Source organism: Gymnoscopelus microlampas (assembly GCF_963454915.1).
Source record: "Gymnoscopelus microlampas genome assembly, chromosome: 16".
Taxonomy (NCBI): Eukaryota; Metazoa; Chordata; class Actinopteri; order Myctophiformes; family Myctophidae; genus Gymnoscopelus; species Gymnoscopelus microlampas.
In genome coordinates, this window is record NC_139953.1 from 19,214,323 (window position 1) to 19,241,822 (window position 27,500).

Consider the following 27,500-nt stretch of genomic DNA (forward strand, 5'->3'; position numbering starts at 1 on the left):
GAAATAAATTACATTACATAACATTAGTAATGAAGGCATGAAGAGATCAGGTTTAGGGGTTAGAGTTATGCCTGATTTACGTACTATAGTTGCGTACCGGTGTCGATCTACAAGGTCACAACTAAGGCTTTAGGGGTTGCGTTTAAAAATGGAAAATTCAGAAAAACAAATAACGCACAATCGCACATCCTCCGTTCCTTGATGCTGAGCCTTAACTGTAAAACAGTAATATAAGAGAGCAAAGCGGGGCTCGCAACTCACTTTTTCAATGCTCCAAGGTTTATTAACAAACAGCAGACGTTTCGACCCTTTCGATCTTTTTCAAGTATGACTTTGAAAAAGACGAAAGAGTCGAAACATCGTATACTATCTGCTGTTTGTTAATAAACCTTGGAGCATTGAAAAAGTGAGTTGCGAGCCCCGCTTTGCTCTCTTAAAAATGGAAAATTGCCATTTATAAATTGCCTTAAATTCTTAAATTTTGATGTCTTCACAAGTAATAACAACGTGTGTGTGTGTGTGTGTGTGTGTGTGTGCTGCTTTGACAGGAACTGGTGTGCGTACGTGGTGACACGCACCATCAGCTGTGTGATGGAGGACGGGGTGGAGACGTATGTGAAGCCAGACTACCAGCGCTGTGCCTGGGGGCAGTGTCCCAGAGTGGCGTAAGTATCCAGCTCTCCCTCACACACACGCACGCACGTACACACACACACACACACACACACACACACACGCACACGCACACGCACACGCACACGCACACGCACACACGCGCACACGCACACGCACACGCACTACATGACAGAGGAAATTCTCTCCAGTTTAATCTCTCTTTTCGTCATTCTCCACCCTCTGAATTAAGTCTTTCCTTCCTCTCTGCTTTATAACGATTCTTTCTCCTCCTCCTCCTTTCCCATCCTCTCTATTCATTTACTTTATATCTCTCTCTGTCTCTCTGTCTCTTTGTCTCTCTGTCTCTCTGTCTCTCTGTCTCTCTGTCTCTCAGATACAAAACAGCGTTCTGGCTATCTGATCTATTTAATCTAGAGATCCCACACATGTTTTATACTTTTTGAAATATGTAGCTTTCATTTCATAATGGGAAGTCATAATGGGGCTGTGACCGTGCTGAAACATTGACCACATTTGTCATAGATACATCATAGATGGCTGCCGTCATAGATTTATGACTGATGTCCCAGTCTGGACTCTTGTCAAATAATGTTTGGCATTGGTTGTAACTTGTAAAATAAGCCTCTCCCATAAACATTGGAAGCCAATCATAGCCAATCAGCAGGTCAGCCAGCTGAATGTGTAGTCCCTGTTATCAGACTTACTGTAGACGTATCAGCCAGCTCCATATATGGAGTTCTAAGTTAGTTGTATCCAAATATAGGTTCCATCATGTCGGTGTTGCAACAGTAGTAACCATAACGACCATGACTCACTCAAACTTAGTTGGTAAGGGCCACCAAGGGGCCGCGGCTGCGGTGACTGTTTCTGTTGTGTCTGACATCAGTGCTGACGGTGTCTGACATCATGCTGTCAGGCCCCTAAGGGCCACGGTCCAAGTATAGTGTGTAGAGTGACAGTAATCCAAGGGCAGAGAGACAGGAGAGACATGCGAGACAAGAAGGGGGTCCGACTCAAACCTGGGTCCTCGCATTCACTAGGAGCATAATATGGTCTGTGTGATAAACTGTCTCAGCCACCAGGCACCCTTGTCTTCTAAGATATTTACAACGTTTGGAGTGTTTTTAGCCAGGTCTGCCATGTTGATCCCATGTGCCTGTCTTCAACCAGAGCTAGGGGCCTTGGCATAAACCTGGGCTATGTTAAGAATGAACACATCGGGGGTTCCAGGCACCACAGTCTAGCCGCCCTACTCCTGTCAAAACAACCTCTGCTTCTCTCTCTTTCTTTCTTGCTTTGGTCTTTCTTCTTACTATCCCCCTTCTCTGCACTCTCTTCCACGCTAGGTCTTGATTTGGCCTCGTCTTGGGAGGAAGCTGGCTCACTTTTTCACACGCTCACGAACTTGGAAGTCGGAGTCTTTTCTGTGGCACAAAAAAGGATCTACAGGAGACTGGAGCGTACCTCAAATGTTGTGTGTGGGTTCACAGCAAAATGTGGAGCGTTAATTTAACTCTGAAAGTGTAAAAATGGACCGTAATACAATTAAATTGAGTTAAATTAACACTCAGGACATTACTGCGTGACCTGCAGTATTTTATAGCACTTGTTAACGTGCCCAGGAATTTGCTATGAATCTTCATTAAGGCTTCCGGCCACAGCCACTTTATTGCATTGTTACTTTAAGCGTGGTTCTGTTCGGCCACAGAGCTGGATAACACATTAAAAGAAGCAATCACGAACCTGAACCGCCAAGTGAAATGTTTTCGATGGACTGACTTTTGGATAACATGTCAGGAATAATATTTTAAAGACGGCAGAAGTCATATGAACTAAACCTCACCCGCCACTCACATCAGTAGATGATCATTGCTTCCTCTGTGCAGCAATGCACTGTTTATACGCCTCACCTTTCTTTTCTTTTCTTTCTTTTAATTTCTTTCTTTTAATTTCCTTCTTTTAATTTCTTTCTTTCTTTCTTTCTTTCTTTCTTTCTTTCTTTCTTTCTTTCTTTTCCTTCCTTCCTTTTTAGCTATGTATATAGCCATGCATCCTCTACACCATTGGTTCTCAAAGTGGGGTCCGGGGACCCCCAGGGGTACTTGAGGGGGTTCCAGGGGGTCCCCAGCTAAATGATGGATAGAAACCAAATGGACCCTTATGGGTCTGTAACTCGTACAAATGGAACGGGTCCATTTGGTTCAATTTGTACACTCTCAGAGTTAAATTAACATTGATTTTACAATATAAATTGGGGTCCCAGGGATAGAAATGCCATTAAATGGGGGTCCATAGCCTAATGCATGTCAAACTGGGGGTCTTTGAAATTAAAATGGTTGAGAATCACCGCTAGAGAGCCGTAAAAATCTTCTCTTATGGGGGTCCCTGGCTTATCTTTTGAAATGGGGGTTCACGGGCTATTAAGTGTCAATTTGAGGGTCCTTGACATGAAATTCTTTGAGAACCAGGGCTCTACACCAGCGACTCTCAACCTTTTGAATTTCAAGGACCCCCGGTTTGATATGCATTAGACCAGTGGTCCTCAACGTTTTTGGCTGGCAACCCTCCCCCCCAAAGAAAACTTGACCAAGTCAAGTCACACAACCCCCGTCCTTCATGACTCACTGACCTAACAATGTTCACGCACTGAACAAACGTGCGTGTACGCACACTTACCAAACAGGTGCGTGCACGGCTGCACACATACACTGCTAGGCTAATTAAAATAGGCACGGTAAGGTTTTGATAAGAGGAGTAATATTACACTTGGACTGTGCATCTGAGAGGAAACTGCGCTCTCTCTCTCTCTCTCTCTCTCTTCCTCTTAAAAGGTTAAAGTTATTTTTACTTATTTATTTTTAAATTCAGATATCCATTTTCTTTTGCGCATCCAGAAACTGGCGACCCCTCCAAATTATATAAAGGCTTTATAATGTGTTATGATTGCATTAAGAGTACTACAGTATGAGTGCTTATAACCATCATTATACAGTGTTATAAGCTTTAAGATTACATTGCTTTTATACATGACCATATAAGTCGTTATGAGTCGTTATTTATAACAATAATCATAACACATTGTAAAGCGTTTTATATGAGTATAATTATGAGTTCTTATAACTAAGATTATACAGTGTTATAAGTGGATTATAATGAATTATAAGTATGTTTATAAAGCATTATAGACATGGGATACATGAGCAAGTGTTACCAATCAATATAGTTGATTATAAAAAATCTATTAGAAAATAATGGATAGTTACAACGTTACTTCACTTATTGCCTCTGCTTCCCCAGGTACCGGACCTACAGGAGGCCCAGGTACAAGGTGGCGTACAAGATGGTGACGGAGATGGAGTGGAAGTGTTGCCATGGCTACTCGGGCGATGACTGCCACGACGGCCCGCGGACGGGCGTCACCGACGCCCAGGTGGACGCAGGGAGACCCCGTGTCACGCACACCGGCTACAACACAGGAGGGGACGGACAGAGAGGACACGGCGGAGGAGGAGGTACTGTGGGAATATTCAAACAATAATGATACACTACAATATGGCTTTAGGATGAAAAATAAACAAGATGTTGGTTTAATTCACCCGTCTGCATGGGGTTATTGTAATTTAAATACTGTGTTCATTTATGTGTATGTATAAGGGGATCTGGGATCGGTGATATGAAGAATGGATATTACTAACAATGTATCTTTAATAAGTCCCTTACTGGGTTATTGAGTTGCTCTCCTGAATGCTGAGTACATTCAGAAACAACATGGTCTATTGTTCCTGTGTGAAAATTCAGAGCAGTCCATGATATAAAGTCTAATGTGCTTACACACACTCTTGCTCAATGAACCACAGTATACTGAACATTCAAATAACGTTTGAAATGTTTCCCAACCAATCAAGATGTACTCAATGTATCTAGTGAGTCACCCAAACATCTCCAAAAAGTGTTCTAGTTCTTTTATGGAAGTACGAAATAAATGTACAAGATAATGATGTTTAAATAAATATGCGGGGGATATGCCTAGATTATAGTCGAAAAGAATTCAGCCAGCTGCCCTGTGTCATTGGCTATTACTTGGAAGAGACTGAATGGTGAAGCTAACCCTAACACTTCCCCTGTCTCCAGGCGACAATGAGAAGATAAGACAGCTGGAGGAGAAGATCCGGAGTCTAACCAAAGATCTCCACACCATGCAGTCAACCATACATGGGATCAATGACAGACTGTAGGTGCACTATCCTCCGTTGCTTTTATGTTATAATTTTTTTCCCCATACTATTATTGTTCAGGACATTCAAGCACTACACTTAATCTGCATCTGATGCATGCAAATCCTGTCCTCATTTGAATTAATCCCAGTAAATGTCTATCGTCTATTATGAAGAAAGAAGACATTCTGGCTGGCTTACACTGACATTATGCGGACAGTGGAGCATTTCAGTATGCACATGCCGTTTTCCTGCTTACTGTTGCTTTTCACCAGTCTGCACAAGGCCATTTTTCATGATCAGCATCTTCTGTTCATTCCATGGGGGCATTTGTGATCATGCATTATTAACATGTTAATGCATATTAATCATGTTCCCTATTGCCAGTGCTGGACAGTAACAAAGTTTTATTGAGTATTTATTGAGTATCTGTACTTTACTTGAATATTTGTATGTTTTGGATACTTATGACTTTCACACCACTACATTTCAAAAATAAATATAGCCCTTTTGACTCCATTACATTTCTAGGAAGGGAACAAGTACATTATGAATTAACCACTTAATCCTGGTTTTAAATATCATGAAAATAGCAGATCTACAAGCTTACAACATGTCACGATGCAATACTCCAGTACTTTAACTCAAGTACAAATTTGACTAAGCAACCTTCACTTCACACATATACACTTTGACTCAAATACTGGAGTTGAGCATTATCAACCCTTATATAAGAGAGGGATATATACACTCCTGAGTTCTGTGTGTATGTACTGTAGAATAAAAACACTCAGTGTCGTGTGAGTTTTTCTCAATTGAGGAACATACCTCCAAATCCAACCTCTCTAATCCCTACAGATTGTTATCAGCTCCTCATACCCTCCTTCCCAAACAACATTCTCTGTTTTGTTTTTTCCAATTTCAGAGGGATGGCAACCATTTACTTACCCACAATCCCCTGCTGTTGGCACAAAGTGTTAAATACACCCCACATGTTTACGGTAGAGCTCAGTCAATGTTAGGAAAAACAATTAACCCCCCCCCTTTTCTCTCTCTCTCTCTCTCTCTCTCTCTCTCTCTCTCTATCTCCCTCTCTCTTCTATTCCCCCTTCAATCCCTCCTCTTGTTTAGGCCCAGTCTGAATGGAGCCAGTGTGCCCTCAGACGCAGCTCAGCCACACATGAAGGAGACAATAAACAGCATCCAGACCAGACTGGACCAGCTCTACAACACAACACAGGTAAATCGAACGATCGATCGATCAGTCAATCAATCAGTCAATCAATATCTGTCTATCTGTGTTTATCTACCTACAGTACATTATCTACCTACCATCTATGATTAAATAAAACAGGTTACGTCATTCATTCATTCACTCACTCATTCACACACACAATTTCCGCTCCATCCGTCAGGTCCATGACCAGACCCTGGTCAACATCAACAACCACCTGGGTAATGGGAATGGAGGGGGCAATGAGCTGGATGGAGTAGCCAGGGGTGGAGGTCAGATCATCAACACTCTGAAGGAGGACATACTCAGAGAGTTGGAGTCCAGGGTATCTCTGTCCTGCTCTGCCTGCCAGGTCAGCCTCAATAGCTCACATTATTTAGTGTGTCTGTTTGTGTGCGGATCCAGTTGTGTTACAGTATACTGGTTAATAGCTACAGTATGTATCGACATGTATATCTACTCGCGGGCGTTAAAATCATAGTGGAAGCTTTTCTCCTGTCTTTCCTGAACATCTAACATAGAATTCCCAATGTTTGTCAAGAAAATATCCAGAAGCCTTTGTAAAACATTTGATGTTTTATGCGTTTCTGTATCTGTTTGGGCTCAGGCAGGTGTGGAGGACCTGAGGCGTCAGCAGCAGGAGGACAGAGAGAGGATCAGAGCCCTGGAGAAGCTGCTGAGCTCCATGGACCAGCACTTAAGACAGGGCCTGGAGATCAGCCGCAGGGAGACGGAGCGCTCCCAGCAATGCTGCGGCACAGTCACTCAGCTCCAGAAGAAACTGACTGACCTGGAAGTCAGCGTCAGTTCCACGGCAAACGGTTTCGACGTCATCAAAGGGCGCCTGGACAAAGAGCTGGCCGGTACAGTAGGAGGAGGAAAGGGAAGGGTGACGGAGGACAAGTTGAACGGCAGGCTGAGAGAAGTGGAGAAGAGACTGAACAACACCATGAGGAAGGCGGAGCAGAGGTGTGCCAACACTGGGAACAACGTGAAGGACAGCGTGCAGAGAGAGGTCACTCAGATGCGTAACATGGTCCTCAGCCGACTGGAAGACCACAGCTTCAAGATAGGAAAGGTAGAGCTGGACGTGGCTGTTCTGGGAGACACAGTCACAGACCACAGCAGACGCTTAGGCCAGTTGGACAATGTCACGTCCATCCTCGACAAAAGGTTAACGTCGGTCACTAAAATGTGCTCGGAGACCTGCGGGCCCAACGGCAAAGGCCGCAAGACTGAAGACACGGTCAAAACGTTAGAATGGAGGGTTGTCGCCAACCAAGAGGAGATCCAGAAGTTCGACACAAGGTTGAAGGACCTGTCTGTCTCCGGGGACTCGCTGATGGACAGAGTGATCAACCTGGCAGAAGACATCACGAAGATAAAGGCCGTGACGGGAGAGGACGGCGAACACTTCAACCGGATCGTCAACGAGGTGGAAACGCTGGGCCGCGACGTCGACGACTGCTCGATATGCAGCAGCGTAGAAGAAGACTTGCGAGCGTTTACCAACTCCACCAACAGCGCCCTGGGCAAGTGCCAGATGGAGCTGACGGACATGCGCAGGAGAGTGGACTCGGACGAGTCCGTCTGCTCTCAGGTGTGCTCCAACCTTCAAGAGGAAGTAGGGAGACTCCGAGGGGAAGTGGAGGAGTGCACCGGGCAGTGTAAGAAAAACATCAACGACCTGAATAAGCAACTGGAGGGTCACAGTGTCCACAGTGGGAGGTTAGGAGGGGAACTGAAGTCCCTCAAGGGACAGTTGTCAGGGGTCACGGTTACCTTCAACTCCATAAACGACACACTGAAGGGGCTGGGAAGGACTGTACAGCGACATGGCAACACCCTGACAGATCTGACCCGCAAAAAGGACAACATTATCTCTGAGGTGAGGATCATTAGAGGATTATTATTATAATGGTGCTAAATGCTATACTACTGCTACTACTGATAATAATAAGTACATGATGCAGCAAGCTTTCGTTAAACACAACATGGTTCCTGTCATATAATCATGTATGTATAGTATATTGTCTACAATGTTGGTTTTCACGATGAAGACAATATTTTTATTATCTTAGCCTTAGATATGAAAATATCGAAGGCAAGGAAAGGCAAGCTTGAATTACCTTGGATTAGTTTCCCTAACAAATAACAGGTTTCCCCAAACTTACAGCACCCACGATGGGGTGCTGTAAGTTTTATATATTTAGTATGTATGTGTATTTAGAAATTATGTTTATATTTTACTTTCCCACAGGAAAAATCCCACAAACTTTCTTTACTGTACTGTACATCTTACATACATACTGTACATTCAGTACACACGTAATATTTCACACACATTTAAAGAGTATATTCCCCAAAAGGTGGACAAGATCCAGAAAGAGCTGACAGACCACATGGACAACTCCAAGCTTCGCTTTGGCAGCCTGGGCAGTGAGATACAAACCATCACCAGCAACTATGTCAAGGAGGTGGGCGAGTGCCGGCGATCTAGTGACGGCCTGGAGCGAAGGCTCTCCAAGATGGAGGGCGTGTGTGGGAGGCTGGACTCCGTTTCCGAAAGCCTGCAGAAGATCAGGGAGGGCCTGAGCCACCATGTTTCAGGCCTGTGGGTCTGCGTTAATGGACTCAACGCCACTGTTACGGCCCACGCTGACGCCATCGACACTATCCAGACGGTCGAGCTGGAGAACGTCCACTACAGGCTAGACACGCTGAACACATCGGTTCTGGAAGTGGTCAAAGAGTTCCACAGTTTCACTGAACAGGACTTCACGGGTGAGATGCTGAGACAGCAGTTATTGCTTTTATTGTTTGACATTTATTCTCTTGTGGGAGAAAAAATGCTGTGGCAGGGTTATCGCAGAATAAAAAATACATGTAGTCTACACATGATAAACTTGCATGTTCTGGTGAATCTGAACGGAATGTCATGGGTGAGTCTCAGTAACAGAAGGGCATGGGATCTGAATTTAACCCATTAAGACCTGAGACCGGTTCTACAAAATGTCCTCTAAATCCTAACAGTTTTTAGAAAAAAACTATGTTGCTACATCAGTGGGTCTCAAACTTTTTCATGTCAAGGACCCCCAAAATGATATGTATTTGGCCATGGACCCCCATCTCAAAATATTTTGTTCCAGGGACCCCCAGAAGCAAAGATTTGAGTTACAAATGCTCGCTTTCAAAAATATATATTCAAAGATTTTCACGATTTTTCAAATCTACAAGCTCGTAGCGCGGCACTCGATGCCGCGCTAAGAGCTTGTATATCTGCTATTTTTTGATAGCCAAAAGAAGTCTAAAATGACACGATGCGTTCCCGGTCTTAATGGGTTAAGACATGGGATACTGCTTGAGAATTTGCGAGATGGGAGGCAAGGTCAGGCCATGTGAAGAAACAGACCAAAGGAAGGATCCGGCATGTCTTGCCTGGTGATTAACTGTTGTCCCGCATAACATTCACTTAAAAGTCTGTTAAGTCTGCAGTCTGTCTGAAAGAGGAGTTTCAGTGAGGTTGTGGGTGAAGGGCACAACAGTTTAAATCTCTGATGTCTCTGGAGCATAAATGTCTTTGGTCTGCTGATTGTATTTCTAAAGAAGACAATCTTAGTGAAGAGGACTTTCAGTGTGGTGTGTGTTCCAGCTGTGCTGTCTCTACAAACATTCTCAAGGGTGCGCTTTATTTCTATTACAGGCCCGTCTGGTTTGCCGGGCCCACGTGGCGAAAGGGGATACCCAGGACCCCTGGGTCCGAGGGGGGGCCAAGGAAAAGAAGGTCCTCAGGGCAGAGAGGGCAAGAGGGGACCAGTGGGACCCCCAGGTAAAGATCAAATAAACTTGAAGAAATGTATGAGTGTTACTGTCATAAACTCCAAAATAAGACAGTATTATAACGATCCGGCCTCCCTGTATCAATGGCAAGTTACTCATGAACAAAGCTGCTTAACTGCAATACGGTATTCAGTGGCGGAGGCCCCCCTTTTCTGAATGGCAGTATTCCAGCACTGACAAACCAGCCATGTAATGGTCATGTTGACTGGCATGTTGATGTCACCATGGAGAAAAAAGTAAACAATGAGCTGTCAGCTGTGATGCTGAAACAGTTTAGCATTATCAATACATTAACATTTCAGGGGCTCATTTTATTCAAAGTTGTTAAAAAAAAGAAACTTTATTTTATTTCACCATAATCTTCTGCGGTTCAGTTACTAAGATTATGCTCTGTGATGATAATTCAACACAAAGAGCGATGACATAATATGAATAATAAATCATTAGCATCTCTCAGTGAAACTGTTCTTATAATATCTCTCATCTTACATTACAGGTCTCAGAGGTGAAGAGGGTATGTGTCATTGTTATAATTGAAGATAAAAGAAGCAGTTTATTTTTAATCTTCATTTATTTCATTTCAAATCAACCTCTGCTCTTACAGTACTTCTGTAATTGTTTTCCCATGAATTAGGTCCGGCAGGGTCAGATGCCAACGTGCCACGGCTCTCTTTCTCGGCTGCCCTCACTCGCCCCATGGGAAGTCCGGGAACTATCCTCTTCAACCACATATTTGTCAATGAAAAGAATGTCTATAACCCACGAACAGGTGAGTTTTGGGCCCAATTGAACATTTAAGGAGTTCCTTGTGTCTGTGAATGTCCTCCATCCCCAGTTTCTCAGCACCTCCTTTCTTTTACTGATGACCTTAATGAAAACTTTAATCTAAATCTTTAATCTAAACCTTAATGTCAGGTATTCTAATCCAGCACATGAACTGTATGCATATTGTTCCTTATCTCTCTGCCTTGGCTCTCACTCCTGTATGCATCTACGTATCTATAAGTCCTTGATGACTTAGAAGTAATACAATATTGTGCATGAATTCTTTAAAAAAAATAACTATTATTTCAGTGTGTTCTGTTGTGTTGCTTAGTTGTTTATGGCTTCCCTAGTAACTACTGTATTTCCCTTAAAAATACAAATCTAACACTAAAAGACATAAGTCATACAACCCTGACTACCTACTGTAACTTCAACCACCTCCCTGACATCCTTGTAACCCATGTATTTCCTCCAGGGCATTTCACAGCACCAGTTAGTGGCAAGTACTTCTTCAGTGCTACGCTGACAGGCCACAAGAACGTGAAAATTGAAGCGGTGCTGTCCAAGTCCAACATCGGCGTGGCCCGCGGGGACTCGGCTGGGTACCAGCCAGAGGGCCTGGAGAAGCCCATGGCAGAGGCCAGACACACCCCAGGGGCCCTGTCGGTCTTTAACATCATCCTGCCCATGAAAGAAGGAGACACGGTTTGCATTGACCTCGTCACTGGAAAGCTGGCACACTCCTCAGAACCTTTGACCATCTTCAGTGGAATGTTGCTATATGAGACTGTCTGATTGGACGCAGTCTCAGCATGATTGGTCTGTGGGAGGCAGACGTTCAGTATCTGACATTATGATTGGTCTGCCAGCCGGTCTGCGACAAAGCCATTGGTTGGACTGTTGGGCGGACGGAAATTTGTATTTCTGCAGGCAAGACTGAATGAATTCAGCCAGAAGAGAGGGAATTAATATTGTACATTTAGTGCGATGAAGGAAGAACATTTTCAATCACAATGATTTCTTTGTGTTTCACAGCTTTAAGGAAAATATTAATCGGAGCAAAGAGCTATTAATTTTTTTTTTTACTCTTTGACATTCATTTGTCTTTGGAAAGAAATGCCACTGCAGGGTTCTCTCATAATGAAATATTTTAATGTCACAATATAAACTTGAATGTTATAATGTCATTATTGTAAGCCAGCTGTCAGTTCTCACTTATTCATCAAAAGTTGAAGTCAAATGAATGAAGAAATTGGATATTGTTCCCGTTATAATGCTCACACAATATCAGTATGGAATATTTGCAGGGTGTTTTTCTTTTGTTCCAGTGAACGTGTCGATTATCATTTCCTACCCTTAGCACGCAGTTTATTTTCTTCATGACCACAAGCACCCTGCCCAAAATGTCATGTTGACAGAGGTCATTTTCCTTTACAACAACCAAAAATAAATACATTCATTCAGGGGAGCAAAGTTCAAACCACTATTCTTTCAGAGAAGGACAATGAACTTAGCGGAACGCTCGATAGCAAACCACAGGATTTCACCAAACAATGAAAAAGATCACTTTAGGAACATTCCATTACCACGTACCTAAGGACATGGAGGAGGGACGTAAAACAATACAAGGAGGGATGAGGAGTTTTTCATACTCTAACAAGGGTCATCTAAACTTCTGCAGAGGATCAAGCTTTAAAGTTGTGTGGCTGTTACTATCCGTCTCTCTGACAGTGGTATTTCTATTTAGAGGAATAGATAGCAAGTAATGAGGCTGCACATGCCCTTGTATCTGTGCCAAGATTCCCTCTTTTTACACACACACACACACACACACACACGCACGCACGCGCGCGCGCGCGCACACACACACACACACACACACACACGAGCGAGCGTGCTTCCTTTCTCCATAGAGGTCTAATTAAAATGCAGTGAGCTCAAATGAGACACTTATTGTACCCAGGAACCATGGTACAGTATGAAGAATGTTTATTGGACTGATTTGGTTCAGAGGCTATAACTATAAACTGTGTTATCATCACACATGTCATGTTGTGTGTGCTACAGTGCACTTATCCAGCGGAGTGGGCCATATATGACATCATACTGACTTTATTTTGTATTATAATACATTGATATAAATATCAATACATTTGGGTTTTGTTACCCTATATCTTTTACAGTGACAGAAAGACCCCTTACTTCACTCATTAATAGGTCTGTCTTAAAGTCAACTTTGAACCAGCACAAGTTTGGATGCATTGTTCACCTCTATAGAATGTAAATATTATTTTTTTGCCATAGTAAGTTTTTTATAACTTACCACTCGATATTTTTTTGTCAGGTACTGGATGTGTTTTTGTATATTTTACCACATATGTGCCTCAAATACAGATTTTTACACCGTTTATCTAAGCAGTCCGAGTTTTGTCTGGATTTCATTGTGGAATTTTAATGTGTTGGAAAGGTCTTGATGCAATGTCATAAAGCAAACACCACAGCTATTTGGCACCTCTTTTGTGTAACCTCATTTGTTTATTCAACATAATCTACTGTAAATTTAAACCAGTGGTGGACAGTAATGAAGTACATGTACTTGAGTATCTGTACTTTACTTAAGTATTTGTATTATTTTGATACTTATGACTTTCACTTCACTACATTTCAAAGACAAATATTGTACTTTTGACAATTTTTTTAAGAACAGAAAAAGTACTTTACGAATTAACCATGAGCCTTATTTCAAATATAGTGAAAATAGCTGATCTACAAGCTCACATGTCGTGATGCGTTGTACTGTAGATCTGCTATTTTCATTATTATTGATATATTTGTATGTCAAAGTTTATACAGTGCAAAAACAATTTAGAAGGGTGACCAGTTTTAATGCCTTCAACCAGCGTGTGAAATCATGTAAGATATGTACAGTATGTGTGTGTGTGTGCATGTATAGGCTATTGACCAGTGGTTGGCTTAATGATAATATGTTTATTGATTTAAACAACCACTCTGATTGGTTTCAGAGTGAAAACTTTAGTTAGTAGTTACTTTGTACCTATTGAAAAGGGCCCCTGATTTCAATCATCTCAGCAAAGAGGCAACTTACACTTTACTTTATATCATAGCGACATCTAGTGTTGCACGTAGTTAATGCAGGTTCATGCAGGTTCCAGCAAAGCAAGCAACCTTGAAGTCGAGATATGCGACCTTGTCCATCGAACAATATGGTATCACATTCGTCCTGCATTCATTACTTCTCCATAGTAAACCCATGACCCTAGATAACACTTTCAATGGCTGCCACTCTTCTGTCACTCAGCCATACAGTCTCTCACAAGACTGCGTGTGTAAATTGATCCAGGCAAATGGCGGTCAAGTGCAAAGAACCGGTAATTCTACCTACTTACAAATGTAAAGGGACACATAATAAGAGACACAATCCACACTTTACTCATGGCTGTACTTAGATAGCTCCTTTAAATCTTCTTCTGAAATCAACTTCCTTAAAGGGGTTACCGGAAGACTCGCCCCAAAACAGAGTCGCCCTCATGTTTTTGGCGGACCACTGGCCCCCGGTGGGGTTTGTATTCTTGTATTTGTTTTACTGAGGATAAGGTGAGGAATACGTTTAGGGTTAGGCATAGTTTTACTGAGGTTAAGTTTAGGAATAAGATTAGGTTTAGTTTAGGCGTAGTTTACCGAGGTTACGTTTAGGAATAAGGTTTTGTGGGCACTGGGCATAGTTTTACTGAGGTTACGTTGTGGTGGCGACCGTTTCGAGGTCGCTGGATTTTACACCGGGTGAGCGTGTTTAGGGGCGACCGTTCTTGTATTCCTCAAAGGAACACATCCTTCCTGGGATTTGACCGCACGTGTTCCGTTGCCATGGAGACAAGTCAAGTTTGTGCCCCGGCTGAAACGCAGTGGCAGGTTTTGTGTTTGATGTTTGTTTTTTAACTGTCGAGTTTGCTGTCAGTTCACGGGATTAATATGATTCATATGACTATTCGCAGCTCATAACAAGGAGGAATAAACCTGCACAAGATTACTTTTCAGCTTTTGATCAAGGTAAGAGAGAGAGAGAGAGAGAGAGAGAGAGAGAGAGAGAGTTGATCGACCACTACGACCAGTCATTGTGAGCTTGTAGATCGGCTATTTTCAAACAACCAAAATGTAGGGCTGAAGTGGTTAAAGTATGTTTTGTAATCATAATCAAAACCTACAAAGTAACTAGTAACTAAAGTTTTCAAATAATTGTAGTGGAGTAAAAGAACAACATTTGCCTCTGAGAGTGGAGTAGAAGTAAAAGTAGCCTACTGAAATACTTTTACTTTTGTAAAGTAAAAGTACCTCAAAATTGTACTTAAGTACAGTACTTGAATAAATGGACTTAGTTACTTTACACCACTGGCCCTAAGTGAAGTTTTTCATGCAAGAGTAGGCTTCTATTAATAGGCCTATATCTCTAATGCACACCCCTTGGAATTTCTCATAGAGCAGAATACTATAATTCATCAATAAAATTAATGCTTTCTTTTTCCTCTCCTCATCAAAACGATGGAGCTCATTTTGCCTAACCTAGAATGAGAGGCCATGTGGCAGAAGGTCGCCTGCAGATCCTGCAGGTTTACCGTCTACTGCAGTATGTTCACGAAGGGGACAAAGTCCAGATAGAGAAGATGGTCAACCTGGGAGTGGAAGATGTCGTCAACCTGACAGAACCACAGCAAGGCACAGGGGTGCTGCACCTGGCCGCTGAAGCCAACAACCAGGGTACGATGCTTGTTGGTTACTTTGACACTTCACTATCTTGCTGGTAGTGACAGTTACATTTTATTTGAAGTGTTTAGAAGGAAAACATACGTATATATAGACCAGAGTATTAAATAATTCAGTCCTTTGTAGGGGCCGGTCAGTTAATCTTTTGGTATTTTGGCAATATTAAGAGTAAACCAATACTGTCAATGGAAGTCAACCAATTAAAAAATATATACATAAAAGAAATGATTCTAAATAATGTAATTGTGTTGCACATTATCCTCTTAGCAAGTTGATAAAAAAAGTAATGATCATCTCTAACCTTCTGCCAAACCAGACATGGTCAGCTTCCTAATCTCCCAGGGGGCACAACCCAACATCCAGGACAGCAGGGGCCACACCCCGGTCATGTTAGCCGCAGAGTTGGGTCACGATGGAATGGTGGCCCTGCTGGCAAAGAACCACACTGACATGACGCTGCTGGACACAGAGGGCAAAGGTGAGAGGCTGACCACATAGTACTAGCTAGCAGATGGTTGGGTCTGGAGAAATGGCTGGATACTTGAGTAGAATACTCCAAAGGCTAATAGTCGAAAGAAGAAAATGAAGCTCTCCACTCATGCAGTGCATGCACACACACACACACACACACACACACACACACACACACACACACACACACACACACACACACACACACACACACACACACAGTAAAATCCTGCATGTTAATCCTGCTGTAAATGATATTTTCTGGGCATGTCATCATTGGCGAACATTCGCAAAAACAGGCAAACATTCATCCAAAATAGCAGGTCAGTGATTTTTGGCAAAAAGGGGTCCAATTACAGAACCCTGGGGGACCCCGGTAAACGAAGTATGTATGGGGTGAAAGTGGCTAAAGAGAAATAAAGAATAGAAGGAATAATGGTCCGTCTATATATATATATATATACTCACATTCCTCTGGTAGTTGTAAGGCAAATGGTGGGTTTAGGACAGAGGATCTGTCATGATTTGGCCGACACTTAATGGGACAGACACACTTGCAGTTGAAGTGTAAGTACAGCAGTGGCATTTCAATGTACAACATAAATAAAAAGAATCGCCAATCAAAACACAGAACTTGGAGGCCAGAGGAGAGGGCAGCGTGTGTAATACAGGTCAGTGGAGGTAATGCATTTTAATCAGAGCATGTGAGGTAATGGAACTGCTGCACTGAGCCTCAACTCCACTAACATATTCTAATTCCAGTATTACTTTCTCATCCTGCAGTTTGGGGCCCCTATACACAGAGCCTCATCTCAAGTTCAGTATAAGCTGGCTGGAGGGCTTGTGCTGAATGCCTTGCCTTGTCTTACAACTCATGAAAATGTATGCTGCGTCTGTTTAGATATTGATGAGGGGGATGTATCCCCAGGCAACTCCCATCAGCTAGCCCAAAGTTCTTCTTCAGGAACCCTTTTAAACCAATTATGATAATTGCTTCAATTACATCGTTGTCCAGGGCATCGATTACACCAAATGGGACTCTTTTGAGAACAAGTGAGTGGGTGAAAGAAGTAGAGCAAAAGACAGGAAGGTGTGTGTGAGCTTAAATGTTCTATGTGTGTTCATGCTTGCACGCTTTTGTTGCGCGTGTCTGGGTGCCTGCTTGTTTTTGAGGGCGAATGTCTGTTTTTCTGTTGCCATGTGCCGTGTCTCTATGGGTGAGCGTGTGAACGTCTACTGTGTACTGTATGTGGCTGGTGTCTGTGTGTGTGCACGCACATGTCATGGCATTCGGATACATCTAATTACAGATCAAGCCCTGACGGCAATCCTCTCCCATGAAGCCAGTTGGGTAACCTGATATGACGGTGGCTGACTTGGTCCGCTCTCAATAGTCACACTACGTTTCTGTCCCCTGTAGGCTGAGTCTCAATGGTCATAATTATGTTGACTCGTTCTCAGAATTAAAGCCATGGTGTTTTCTTCATGTAGGGGTGTCTCACTCTCAGTATTGAAACCGAGCTGTTTCCACTTGTAGGCACAGCCTCAACCATTAAAGCAGTATGTTTTGACCATGTATAGGTTCAGATTCAACACTAAAACCAAGTTGTTCATCCTATATACGTTCAACCCCAGGCCATATCGCTGGGCGATATGGACAAAATTAAATATCACAATATCGATATTGAGACGATCAATTTTCTTTAAAGTTTTTCGAAACAATTTAAAAGTAGTGAAAATAGCATAATATTCCGACACATTAACAACTTGTAGATTGGCAACTTTTGCTGTTTTCAATAATCTTTGACAGTTTTTATAAAAAAGTGATTAAGTGATTAAAACCAGGAAAAGACCACATTTATGCAATATCACAATATTACGATTTCCAAATCCAAGACGATATCTACTCTCATATCATGATATCGACATAATATCACCTCCTCATTCCCTTTTCCGAGAATCTTAGCATTCAGATGTTCTATTAAAAAACGTCTTTGATGCAAAATGTGGCAACTGCACTGCCTGCCCTGGAGGGGATCCTACTGCATCCATATCTTATTTCAGATTTAAGATCTGCCACCTTGCTGTTTTGCTCTCTCTTTCCCAACCGCTTGTACCTTCACTTCCTCCATCCTCTCTCTGCAGGGGTCTTGTTTTATTGTATCTACCCCACAAAGCGCCATGCCCGTTGCCTCCACGTGGCGTTGGAGAACGGCGCAGATGTCAACAATGTGTCAACTGAGGGGAAGCCAGCATTCCTGCTGCTGTGTGAAAAGGCCCTGGACTGCACCATCATGTGCCTCAGCATGCTGGACAAAGGGGCCGATGCCAACGCAACCAATCAGGTTTGAGGTTTGCAGGGTTGATCACTGAAGGCTTATGGGAGATATAGTATGAAGGTAAATGGTAATGTAGGCTAATGCATTTACATTAGTGGTTCTCAACCAGTGGTCCGGGGACCAGCAGTGGTCCTTGAGGGGGTTCCAGGTGGTCCCCAGCTAAATGATGGAGAGTTGGTAACCAAATGGACCTTTATTTCATTTTTTTAAAATTAATGTTAAACATCTGCATTACTTAATTAAATAATTGTTATTTTGATCAACGTTTGCCTGTCATCTCTCCTATGGTACCACATCAATACAGCATGGAATTGTGGACAAAATCGTATGCAACGATAACAAAATATTCTACGTTTTAGGTCTGAGAAGCTAAATCTCATCAAACGGTGGTCCGTGGCTCAAATGGCGAATAAATAATGGACCTTGATATGAAAAGGGTTGAAAACCATTGATTAACATATAGCGCCTTTCACCCATTCACACACATTCCCACTCACATTCACACACTGATGGCGGAAGAAACCATGCAAGGCTATCTTGCATGGTTCCCTATCTGCTCATCAGGAGCAGATAGGGGTTCAATGTCTTGCTCAAGGACGGCTCTACATCATGAGCACTGAAATGTCAGTGATAGAAGAGGGAATAGGTTTGTAATGTTCCAGTAGGAAATTAAGTCAGAATTAGGAATTAATGGAGAGGATAAAATAAATATTTATACAGTAGTACAGTTAACATTCTAGTACATAATGCACTAATGCTGCTGAATTTATTGCGGGTGCACCTCTTTTTATAAGCCTCCAGTTGGATGTGCTGCCAAAAGCGGATCTTGAATCTTCGATGTAAACCGAACATGCAACATTACAGCGTTTAGATTTTTGCTTACAGTATATGAGTCCTATTCTGTATACAGTATATGTGAAGCATACAGTATGTCAACTGTCATTTAGGGCTAAATGGCTAAATGTGGCTGCTTATAAGAATCACTACTAAGCACAATTACAAATTATGAGCAGACACTGTACAAATAAAATAACACATGTATGGGTCCAGGTCACATTTGCACACTCTCAGTGATTAACACTGAGTATTTTACTGTGTGTTGTTAATCTAGAGCACAGGTGTCACTGCACTGATGGAGGCAGCCAAGGCAGGCTCTGTGCAGCTGCTCAGAGCCCTTCTGCAGAGAGGTGCAGACCCCAACGCTCTGGACAACAAACGCCTCAGTGTTGTACACTACGCTGCCAAGGGAGGCTTCTTTGAGGTGTGCTGGTGGTCGGTATACTGAAAGAAAGTCCAACCCTACATGACGTTTTTGTTTTACTAAAAGACTAGACCGGTGCCCGTGCACCGGCCTACTCGGGAACGATGCAAGTTTTAAGTGCATGCCCCACCCGCTCATGCATTACCTGTTGACAGAGTGCGTTGTACCGGCTTTTATCCTACAGTACCTCTTCGTTTTCACCTTTGCCCAAAGTCATATGATCATGTGTGACTAGTGTTAAAATCCAGTGTCCTCTCCCTGACCTGCTGCTTATTCTCCAGGTGATTCAGGTTCTATCTGCGTACTCAGCAGATATGGGTTTGATTAGTTCAGAGGGCAGCACACCCCTCCATTACGCTGCCACCACGGGCCATGCCAACTGCTGCAAGTTCCTGGCCCAGAGAGGTACAGTGCCTTAGGAGAAACGCTAGAAGTTATGAATTTCAAAGTGAATTTAAAGTGTTCTCCATGTTGTAAAGTGGTGTATGATCACTAGGAGCTGCACTTAGAGTATACTGTATTTTTAATTTGCTTAATTCTACAAGCTAGAATCTTTTTCATTACATGTTACATGTACGTTCTAAATCAAGAGATTAGCAGATAGGAAATACTCAAATAATTCTGTCATCTATACAATTCATTGATCCATGACAAAAATTATGCTCCAATGTTTTAGGCTGTAACCCCAAATTGAAGAACCACGAGGGTCTGCTGCCACGTCAGATTGCTAAAGACTCCGGTCACAAAGCTGCATCCAAGGAGCTGAGGAAATCTGAGAGGCTGCAGTGGAAGACCAGTAAACCCAGTGGCACTGCCGCCTGGGCCCTCAACCTCCACGACTGGTCCCACGAGAACGAGACAGCCCTCCGCAACGCCTTCGGCGACAAGTCCGACATGGTCTCCATACAGAAGTTTGTGTCTGTGATGGAGCAGCTGATAGCCCCGCTGGACGCGGATCATTTCCACACGCTCCTCCTGGCCCACGACAGGCGGAGGGAGGGGTTCGTCAACGTCAGCGACTTCCTCAAAGGCGTGAAGTACGTCCAGAAAGCCTTCCTCATCTCCTCCTATGCCCCAAAGAAGAAGAGGGGGAAGAAAGGAGGGAAGAAGGGAGGGAAGAAAAAGAAGAAATTCACCCTGCCTATGCCTATCTGCACCGTCCCCACTGAGCACATCCACCGGCGTGAGGATGGCGGGCCGCCCCGCTTCATGATCGAGACATATAAGCAACACACCGACCTCAGCCGGTTCGACCGCGACCACCCGCCGTCGCACCCCATAGAGGACGACTCGGCCTGGTACATAGACGAGCCGCAAAAGGTCTACATCAACGTCAACTACTGCGTGAAGTCGGGCGACCTGGAGTCTTTGGACCTCGCCTTCAGTCAGGATGTCCCCGTGGACATTAAAGATCTCTTTTACAAGACCCCGCTGATGGTGGCCTGCTCCAGTGGCAGCTATGAGGTGGCCGAGTATCTCCTCGGACGAGGGTGAGATTGGGACTGCTGTATTTTTTGGTTTAATGGTTTAAAGCCTGGGTTTGCTTTTTAAATTATGGGTTACGAAACCATGGTTTAAATAAACCACGAACCATAGTTTATATTTTATAAACCATGGACTACAGTTTTAAAAAGTCGGTTAAACCTAATATTATCCAAAGCAGATCTGTTTCTGAGTGACGGAGTGGTATATATAAATTGTCAGTGGTTGGTTTGGCGCATTTCTACAAGGAGAATGCACTCTAATGTTTTTTACCTTAACACTTTAAATATACCAAAAAATACAAAAAACTTACAACGCCTTTAAAGAAACCAAGATGACATTTTGAATGACTTAAGATCAGGCTAACCTTGATGGTGACTGTGAGTGTGATTGTGTACCACAGGGCAGACATGAATGCAACTGACCAGTTTTGCTGGACGCCCCTCCACCATGCAGCCCACGCGGGACAAGTGGACATTGTTGAACTGCTAGTGGAGGCCGGCGCCACTGTGGATGCCCCCGCCCTCAACGGAGCCACGCCCCTCATGAGGGCCATTGAGACCTCTCGACCCTGCTGTGTGGACTTTCTCATCAAGGCGGGGGCAAAGGTCACTGCCGAGAACAAGAAAGGTTGACATCAATACATTGTGAATGTCAATATCCACAGGAAAATGTACTGTGTGTGATGTAATTCTATTAACTTATTATTAATGTATTATTATTACATTTGTTTTCATGCATAAAAAAAGCAGATACAGAAAATATGATATATTTATTTACTTAGTGTGTGAGAGAGTGAATAGATGTTTATTTATTCATTTACCAATGCTTTAAGCTAAACTGACACTCGCTGATGGACGGCATGTACTGTATATGAATTGTAATATATATTGTATTCATATATATGAATGCATTTGCCCTCAGAGCTAAACTGCCTGGACGTCGCCAGAGTATACGCAGACCACAGGATCATTAGCTTGGTCAAAAACAAGATGGATTCTCTGCCTAAACCCAAGGAGAACCAGAGGGGGAAACATGTCAAACTTCAGCAGGCCAAACCCAGACCAGCCACTGCTAAAGTAAAGGTACTGAACGCAGGAGATGACAGGAGAATGTGTTATGTTATAGACTAACAGTATCGTATTATTCTAACTGAAAATAACAACAATACTGCTACTGCTACCATTGTGTTAAAATTGTGTAACTCTAAAGTCCAATAACATCATCATACAGTATGTCACATCATCCAAGATCCGTAGCTCAACACCAATGAAACCCATTCACCTGGACTTCCTTGTAAATAACAATTTGTTCTTAAGAGACTTGCCTGGTCACTTTATAAAAGCTTAAATAAAGAAAATAATGAACATCCCTGCCCTTCTTCTTAAAAGTCATATTGATAACATTTTTATATAAACGAATAATAAAAAGGAAATAATACATCCAGAGCCTTTAAAAAGGTGTGAAATACAATTATCCCCCCCACACACACACACACACACACACACACACAATTTGAATTATAATAATTATAATTATAATTTAGAAATGATCGTTTAAATAAATAATGTATTGTTTCGTTTTCTGTAAGCTGTCAGCCCCCATTATCCATGTGTGCTTCTGTTTTCATTGGGTAACGGTACTTTTTTTCCCTCTTAAAGCAATGCTTGGAGGAACATGCAACAGACACATTATCTAGTTTCTGAATGTTGTCTGTTGCACTAAATTATAAATGCAGTGTTTTCACCCACCGCCAGCCCTATATCAGATTAATCATTGAGCCAGTCCCATATTTCGAAGTCGGCTTCTATCTGCGTATAATTGTCTGCCCTTTTCACCGTCAGAGAAATCCAAGCCCGTAAAGAGATACACACTTGTTACTCTAGCCTCAGCGACTTGTAAGCAAATTAGCCGAGATGTGTTGTGTTACAGCTGACAGAGGCTGATGTTTGGGCTATCAATAACCACACACAGTGAAATCTCTCAAAAAAGTAGATTCTATTGAAGAGCCGGCTTCAGCCAGTCTGTACATGGCATCACGCAATGTAATGACTTTGAGACTTTGAGTGCAGTAGCCCTACCTGAAGACCAGACAAAGTATATTGTTTTTAATTCAAACTCACAACAAGCAGCCCAATAGTTATTCCCCCTTGGCCTGGCACCTCGTTGATAGGCACTAGGCAGAGTTAAGTATCGTTTCCTGTCACTTGTCACCCTTGTGCTCATTATTATTGATGGCTATCACCTGTAATCAGTCTGAATGCTGATCACCTGTGTTAACTATGTGACCTATATACAGTACAGTATGTGCCATGTCCTCATCTCTATCTTATTAAGGCCAAATTGGCCGAAACATCTTGATTTCGTATATTACACATATCGTGTTGCGCCTCTTTCACCGTTTACATTACAGTAAAAAAAACAACAACCATGTTTTATAACAATATCTAAAATGTTCTATTCTATTCTTGTGTTCCCCAAAACCAAACCCTAAAGAATTAAGCTCGCAAAGATAAATTGTAAAGAATTATGATTCTTGACTGCATTCTCTGCTATTGCTCACCTCATCGCCACTTTGTCGGTTCTCACTTACAGACAGCTGTTATGGAAACGCCGGCGCCCTCCACCACAGCCGTCGCCACTGCAGACAGGATCGCCTCTCTGAAAGTGTCGGAGAGCATCATCCCACACAACACCAGGATCACCGGTGGCAAAACCAACGCTGTGGACATTACCTTTGTGCCAAAGACGGTAGGCCTCAACGACATTTGGGTTGTCTTCACCAGAGTGACATCTGTCTACACTGTAAATGTGTACAAATGTAACCAAATGGACCCATACGGATCCATTTGGTTACATTTGTACAGTTTCTGAGTTACACATGGATAAATTACAGCTGAGGAGATATGTTTTTATACTCTGAGAATATAAAAACCCATACGTTTTTATCTCCAGGAACTATAACAATAACTATGAATGTATTGTTTAAAAAACATTCAACCAATACTGTTAGTATTTTTGATGTAAGGTATTTTTGATGTAAGGTAAGAAAGTTCCAAACAGCATATTTTCCATCTACAAATCAAATCCGTTAACAATGCATGTGAAAATAACCATCATTTATATTTGAAAAGTCTGGTGTTCGCAGCCAGGTTTCTTCACCCGATTAATGTGTTAGTTACGGTCTGTCAGACTTGTCAAACCCACATAAAGGAGGCTCATATTAATGCACTACAAAAAAATAAATGCCCAAGCAACACTATATAAATAATAATCATCCAACACACAGATCCCACTGGAAGAAAATATGCATTTCAATCATTATATTAAAGTTAATTTAAGGACACTGTATGTAGTGTAAAATCCTCAGTGTTACTTTATCCATTTGTAACTCGTGCAAGAGTATGTTATTACAATATAACTAGTACATCTGCAGTAGTTGGAGGTGGTCTCTCTACTCTTCCATTGAGGAATTTTGACCCTGGTGTGGTTGGACACCTACTGGTCGACAAGTAATACTGCTCGAAGCTCATAAGTGCAATATGTCACCTGGAAACCTCCAAGTGGTTAACAATAAGGATTTTACGCCTTTGTCAACCAATCCACCTGCTGTAGATACAGTAGATACCTTTATCGATCCCAGGGGGGAGTTTTCAGTCGCCCAGAGTCAGCACAGCAGTTAAGAGTTACAGGTACAGAGAAGGAAAGTACATGTATACAGCAATACAAGGGCAAGAAAAACAATAAGATTCACCATCAGTACAGAACAACAGTATACATTTACCTATTCAACTAGCCTGCACTATGCAGAAAAAACAACAACACAAGGTTACAGCGTCCCATCCCGCCCCAAAACAAATAAAGTGTCCATTTCAATCAGTGCAATGCAGGAGAAAAAGTGACAGTGTTCACAGTGCAATCAGTGCCTGCTGTACCATGTTCCTTCTCTCAGGTATGGAAAAGACCACTCACCACCAGCCAGCTGATAGCAAAGAGAGAGGCGAGGAGACAGCATCTCTCCAGTGAGGTGGACTTTGATGACCTGACAATGCCTTTCAACAGAAACATCCAGAGGAAATCCCTGGAGCTCCTGGAGGCCACAGACTAGAGTAGAAGCACTGACATGTTCATCGTGAGTGAGAATGATTATGATGATGATGATGATGATGATGATGATGATGATGATGATATTTTGGTGTCCATTTGATGACTTAAATGCCGGGCACCTGTCATATTGTGGGACATTAGCAGCTTTCCCAATAAAGCCCGATAGCATGGCTACATATTTATTTACCATTGAAACCAACGGCTATCACAGGCTATAAACTAGCTTGTGGCTACTGCTACTCGCTGGCCTCTGTTTGGAATCAAACTATTGCAACATTTTTATAGTGAATTGCCATTCGTCACCATGTGTAACATTACACTTGAGATGAGATGTGATCTCATCTCAAGTGAGGAATAACAGATTAAAAACTGTCAACGGTGGGACAATGTTGTCTTATGCCAATTGTACATTGAAGATAGCCATAGCTACTCATGAAATAATCACTAAAGGATAACAATAATAAGGAGAATGACTTTGGAATAAAGTGGCTATGCTATAGCTTTATACAAGATACATACACGTGTAGACCTTTTTTCCTGTCTAAAGCATTCAAAAAATATTAATACTTTACTTATAATAGTAATGAGTAAAAAAAGAGACACAAACATGGATTTCTGTGTGTTCAGTGTGTTTGGCCACTAAGTCACATGCTCACGATTCTGGCTTCAAACATTGAACCTCGTTCTCTTCCATGAGCTATGATTCGACCATCAAAGTTAACCACTTTCAACCAGGCCTCCCTATTTTGGGTGTGTCATTATAGTTTTTGTTATTATTATTTATTTAAAAAATAGCAGGTCCGCAAGTTCACAATGCATTGTGATGCGACGCTTGTATATCTGCAATTTCTTTTGCCATTCGTATAACAAAGTATAACCTGATTAAGTGGTTAAATTATGTATTTTCCAATACAATCTGGAATGAATCTTAACGTCTGACAGTACGGACAGGATATTTCACTGGATGACGTGGTGTGTGGTTGCGGTGTGGTATAATGTCACTCATTACACTGACCCTCGTTCAGGAGCGCTTTTTGATTCATGAAAGTTCTCAACTGGCTGACAGGGTCAGTGTTTCTAATGTACATTTTAACTTTTACAAACTACATGTCCATACAGTAGTAGGCCACAATACAGGGAAAAACACTGTGTTCTCATGGTGTCACATGCTCTCCAACCGAAACTCACAACAGAACTAGGACAGACATTGCACTGTACCCAAACAAAAACAAACAAACAGCGAAAAATAAAACAAAACAAAACAAAACACTGCAACCAAAACTTTGACAGGAGCGACACTGGACAGAATGTAGTTTCTGTTTCAGTAGGTACAGCGTTTTATTTTTAGGTCCAGTATATGCTTTCCTGTCCTCTTCAGTGAGAGGAGTGAAGAGAGTGAGGTGTGCTGTGAGGAAGCTTGCGGCTTTTAAGCCCGATTTATACTTACTCGTATGACGGTGTTGTACAGTAGATGCTCTACAAGCTCACAACACGCCGTGGTGCGATGCGTTGTGATCTTGTGAATCGTCTATTTATGGCACGCGACACCGTCATTCGACGGACTGTAAATTAAGACTGAGGAGCAGAGGAGACTGACGCTGGTGTGTCAGCTCATCTCTGACACTTATCACACACAGTCAATCTGCAAGAGACCACAGACACACAGGAATATATTGTAGAAGTGGGAGTGATCTCTACTCTCCTTTCTCTCACTTTATTGTATAGATCAGTGATTCTCAAACTTCTTAATTTCAAGTTTGGTATATGTATGAGGCCACGGACCGCTCATGAGAGCGTACAAATGAAACCAAATGGACCCTTACGGTTTGGGTTCAATTTGTACGCTCTCAGTCATTTTTTACAGATCTTCAAGGGTCCATTTGGTTCCTATAACTATCAGTCATTTAGCTGGGGACCCCCTGGAACCCCGTCAAGGACACCTGGGGGACCCCAGACCCTATTTTGAGAATGAGTATCTTATAGATACATAAGAGGATATACGCATGGATTCATATTGCTGACAAATGCAAACATAAAACAGCTTGCAAATGCCAGACGTGTGCTATTTTGGGGGGGGGTGTTCATTTGTCTGTGTCTCATCCCCTGTGTTCCTGGAACCGAGTGCAAAAATCCCAAGCTGCTCCCAGAAAATGATGGCTGTCAGTACAGGTGCAGTTCCTCAATGGAACCACGGGGTGGTGATGTTTAATAAACTTAACATTGCAAAGTTTTGGTTTGTTGATACCAAGCAGGGTGGGTGAGGCGAAAACTTAATAGAAGGAGCTTCAAAATGGTACCCGTGCACGCTGGCCTTTCCTACACTACCTGACGAGGCCACTGCCACCCATTAGCCTACATTACATCCCATCACA

The 27,500-nt window shown here is 42.5% G+C and overlaps 2 protein-coding genes across 2 annotated transcripts in view; both read left to right on the forward strand.

Moving 5' to 3' along the window:
* emilin1a (elastin microfibril interfacer 1a) overlaps window positions 1-13,097 on the forward strand; it is a 26,398-nt gene extending 13,301 nt beyond the window's left edge. The window contains exons 2-12 of the mRNA XM_084083317.1: window positions 549-665; window positions 3,934-4,148; window positions 4,768-4,867; window positions 5,982-6,090; window positions 6,266-6,436; window positions 6,692-7,972; window positions 8,454-8,868; window positions 9,788-9,913; window positions 10,421-10,438; window positions 10,559-10,693; window positions 11,165-13,097. Coding sequence (XP_083939443.1) covers window positions 549-665; window positions 3,934-4,148; window positions 4,768-4,867; window positions 5,982-6,090; window positions 6,266-6,436; window positions 6,692-7,972; window positions 8,454-8,868; window positions 9,788-9,913; window positions 10,421-10,438; window positions 10,559-10,693; window positions 11,165-11,484 — 3,007 coding nt within the window. The 3' untranslated portion in view covers window positions 11,485-13,097. The remainder of the gene's footprint in view (window positions 1-548; window positions 666-3,933; window positions 4,149-4,767; window positions 4,868-5,981; window positions 6,091-6,265; window positions 6,437-6,691; window positions 7,973-8,453; window positions 8,869-9,787; window positions 9,914-10,420; window positions 10,439-10,558; window positions 10,694-11,164) is intronic.
* A 2,175-nt stretch (window positions 13,098-15,272) lies between these two features.
* Window positions 15,273-25,421, forward strand: ankef1a (ankyrin repeat and EF-hand domain containing 1a; the record flags this gene model as incomplete). The annotated part of the gene is made up of 10 exons (XM_084082997.1): window positions 15,273-15,462; window positions 15,785-15,946; window positions 18,085-18,284; window positions 19,390-19,539; window positions 19,821-19,944; window positions 20,216-21,029; window positions 21,425-21,651; window positions 21,946-22,106; window positions 23,617-23,772; window positions 24,974-25,421. 10 exons carry the CDS (start codon window positions 15,273-15,275, stop codon window positions 25,127-25,129), a joined length of 2,340 nt encoding a protein of 779 aa, XP_083939123.1. The 3' UTR covers window positions 25,130-25,421.
* Window positions 25,422-27,500: the final 2,079 nt, after the last annotated feature.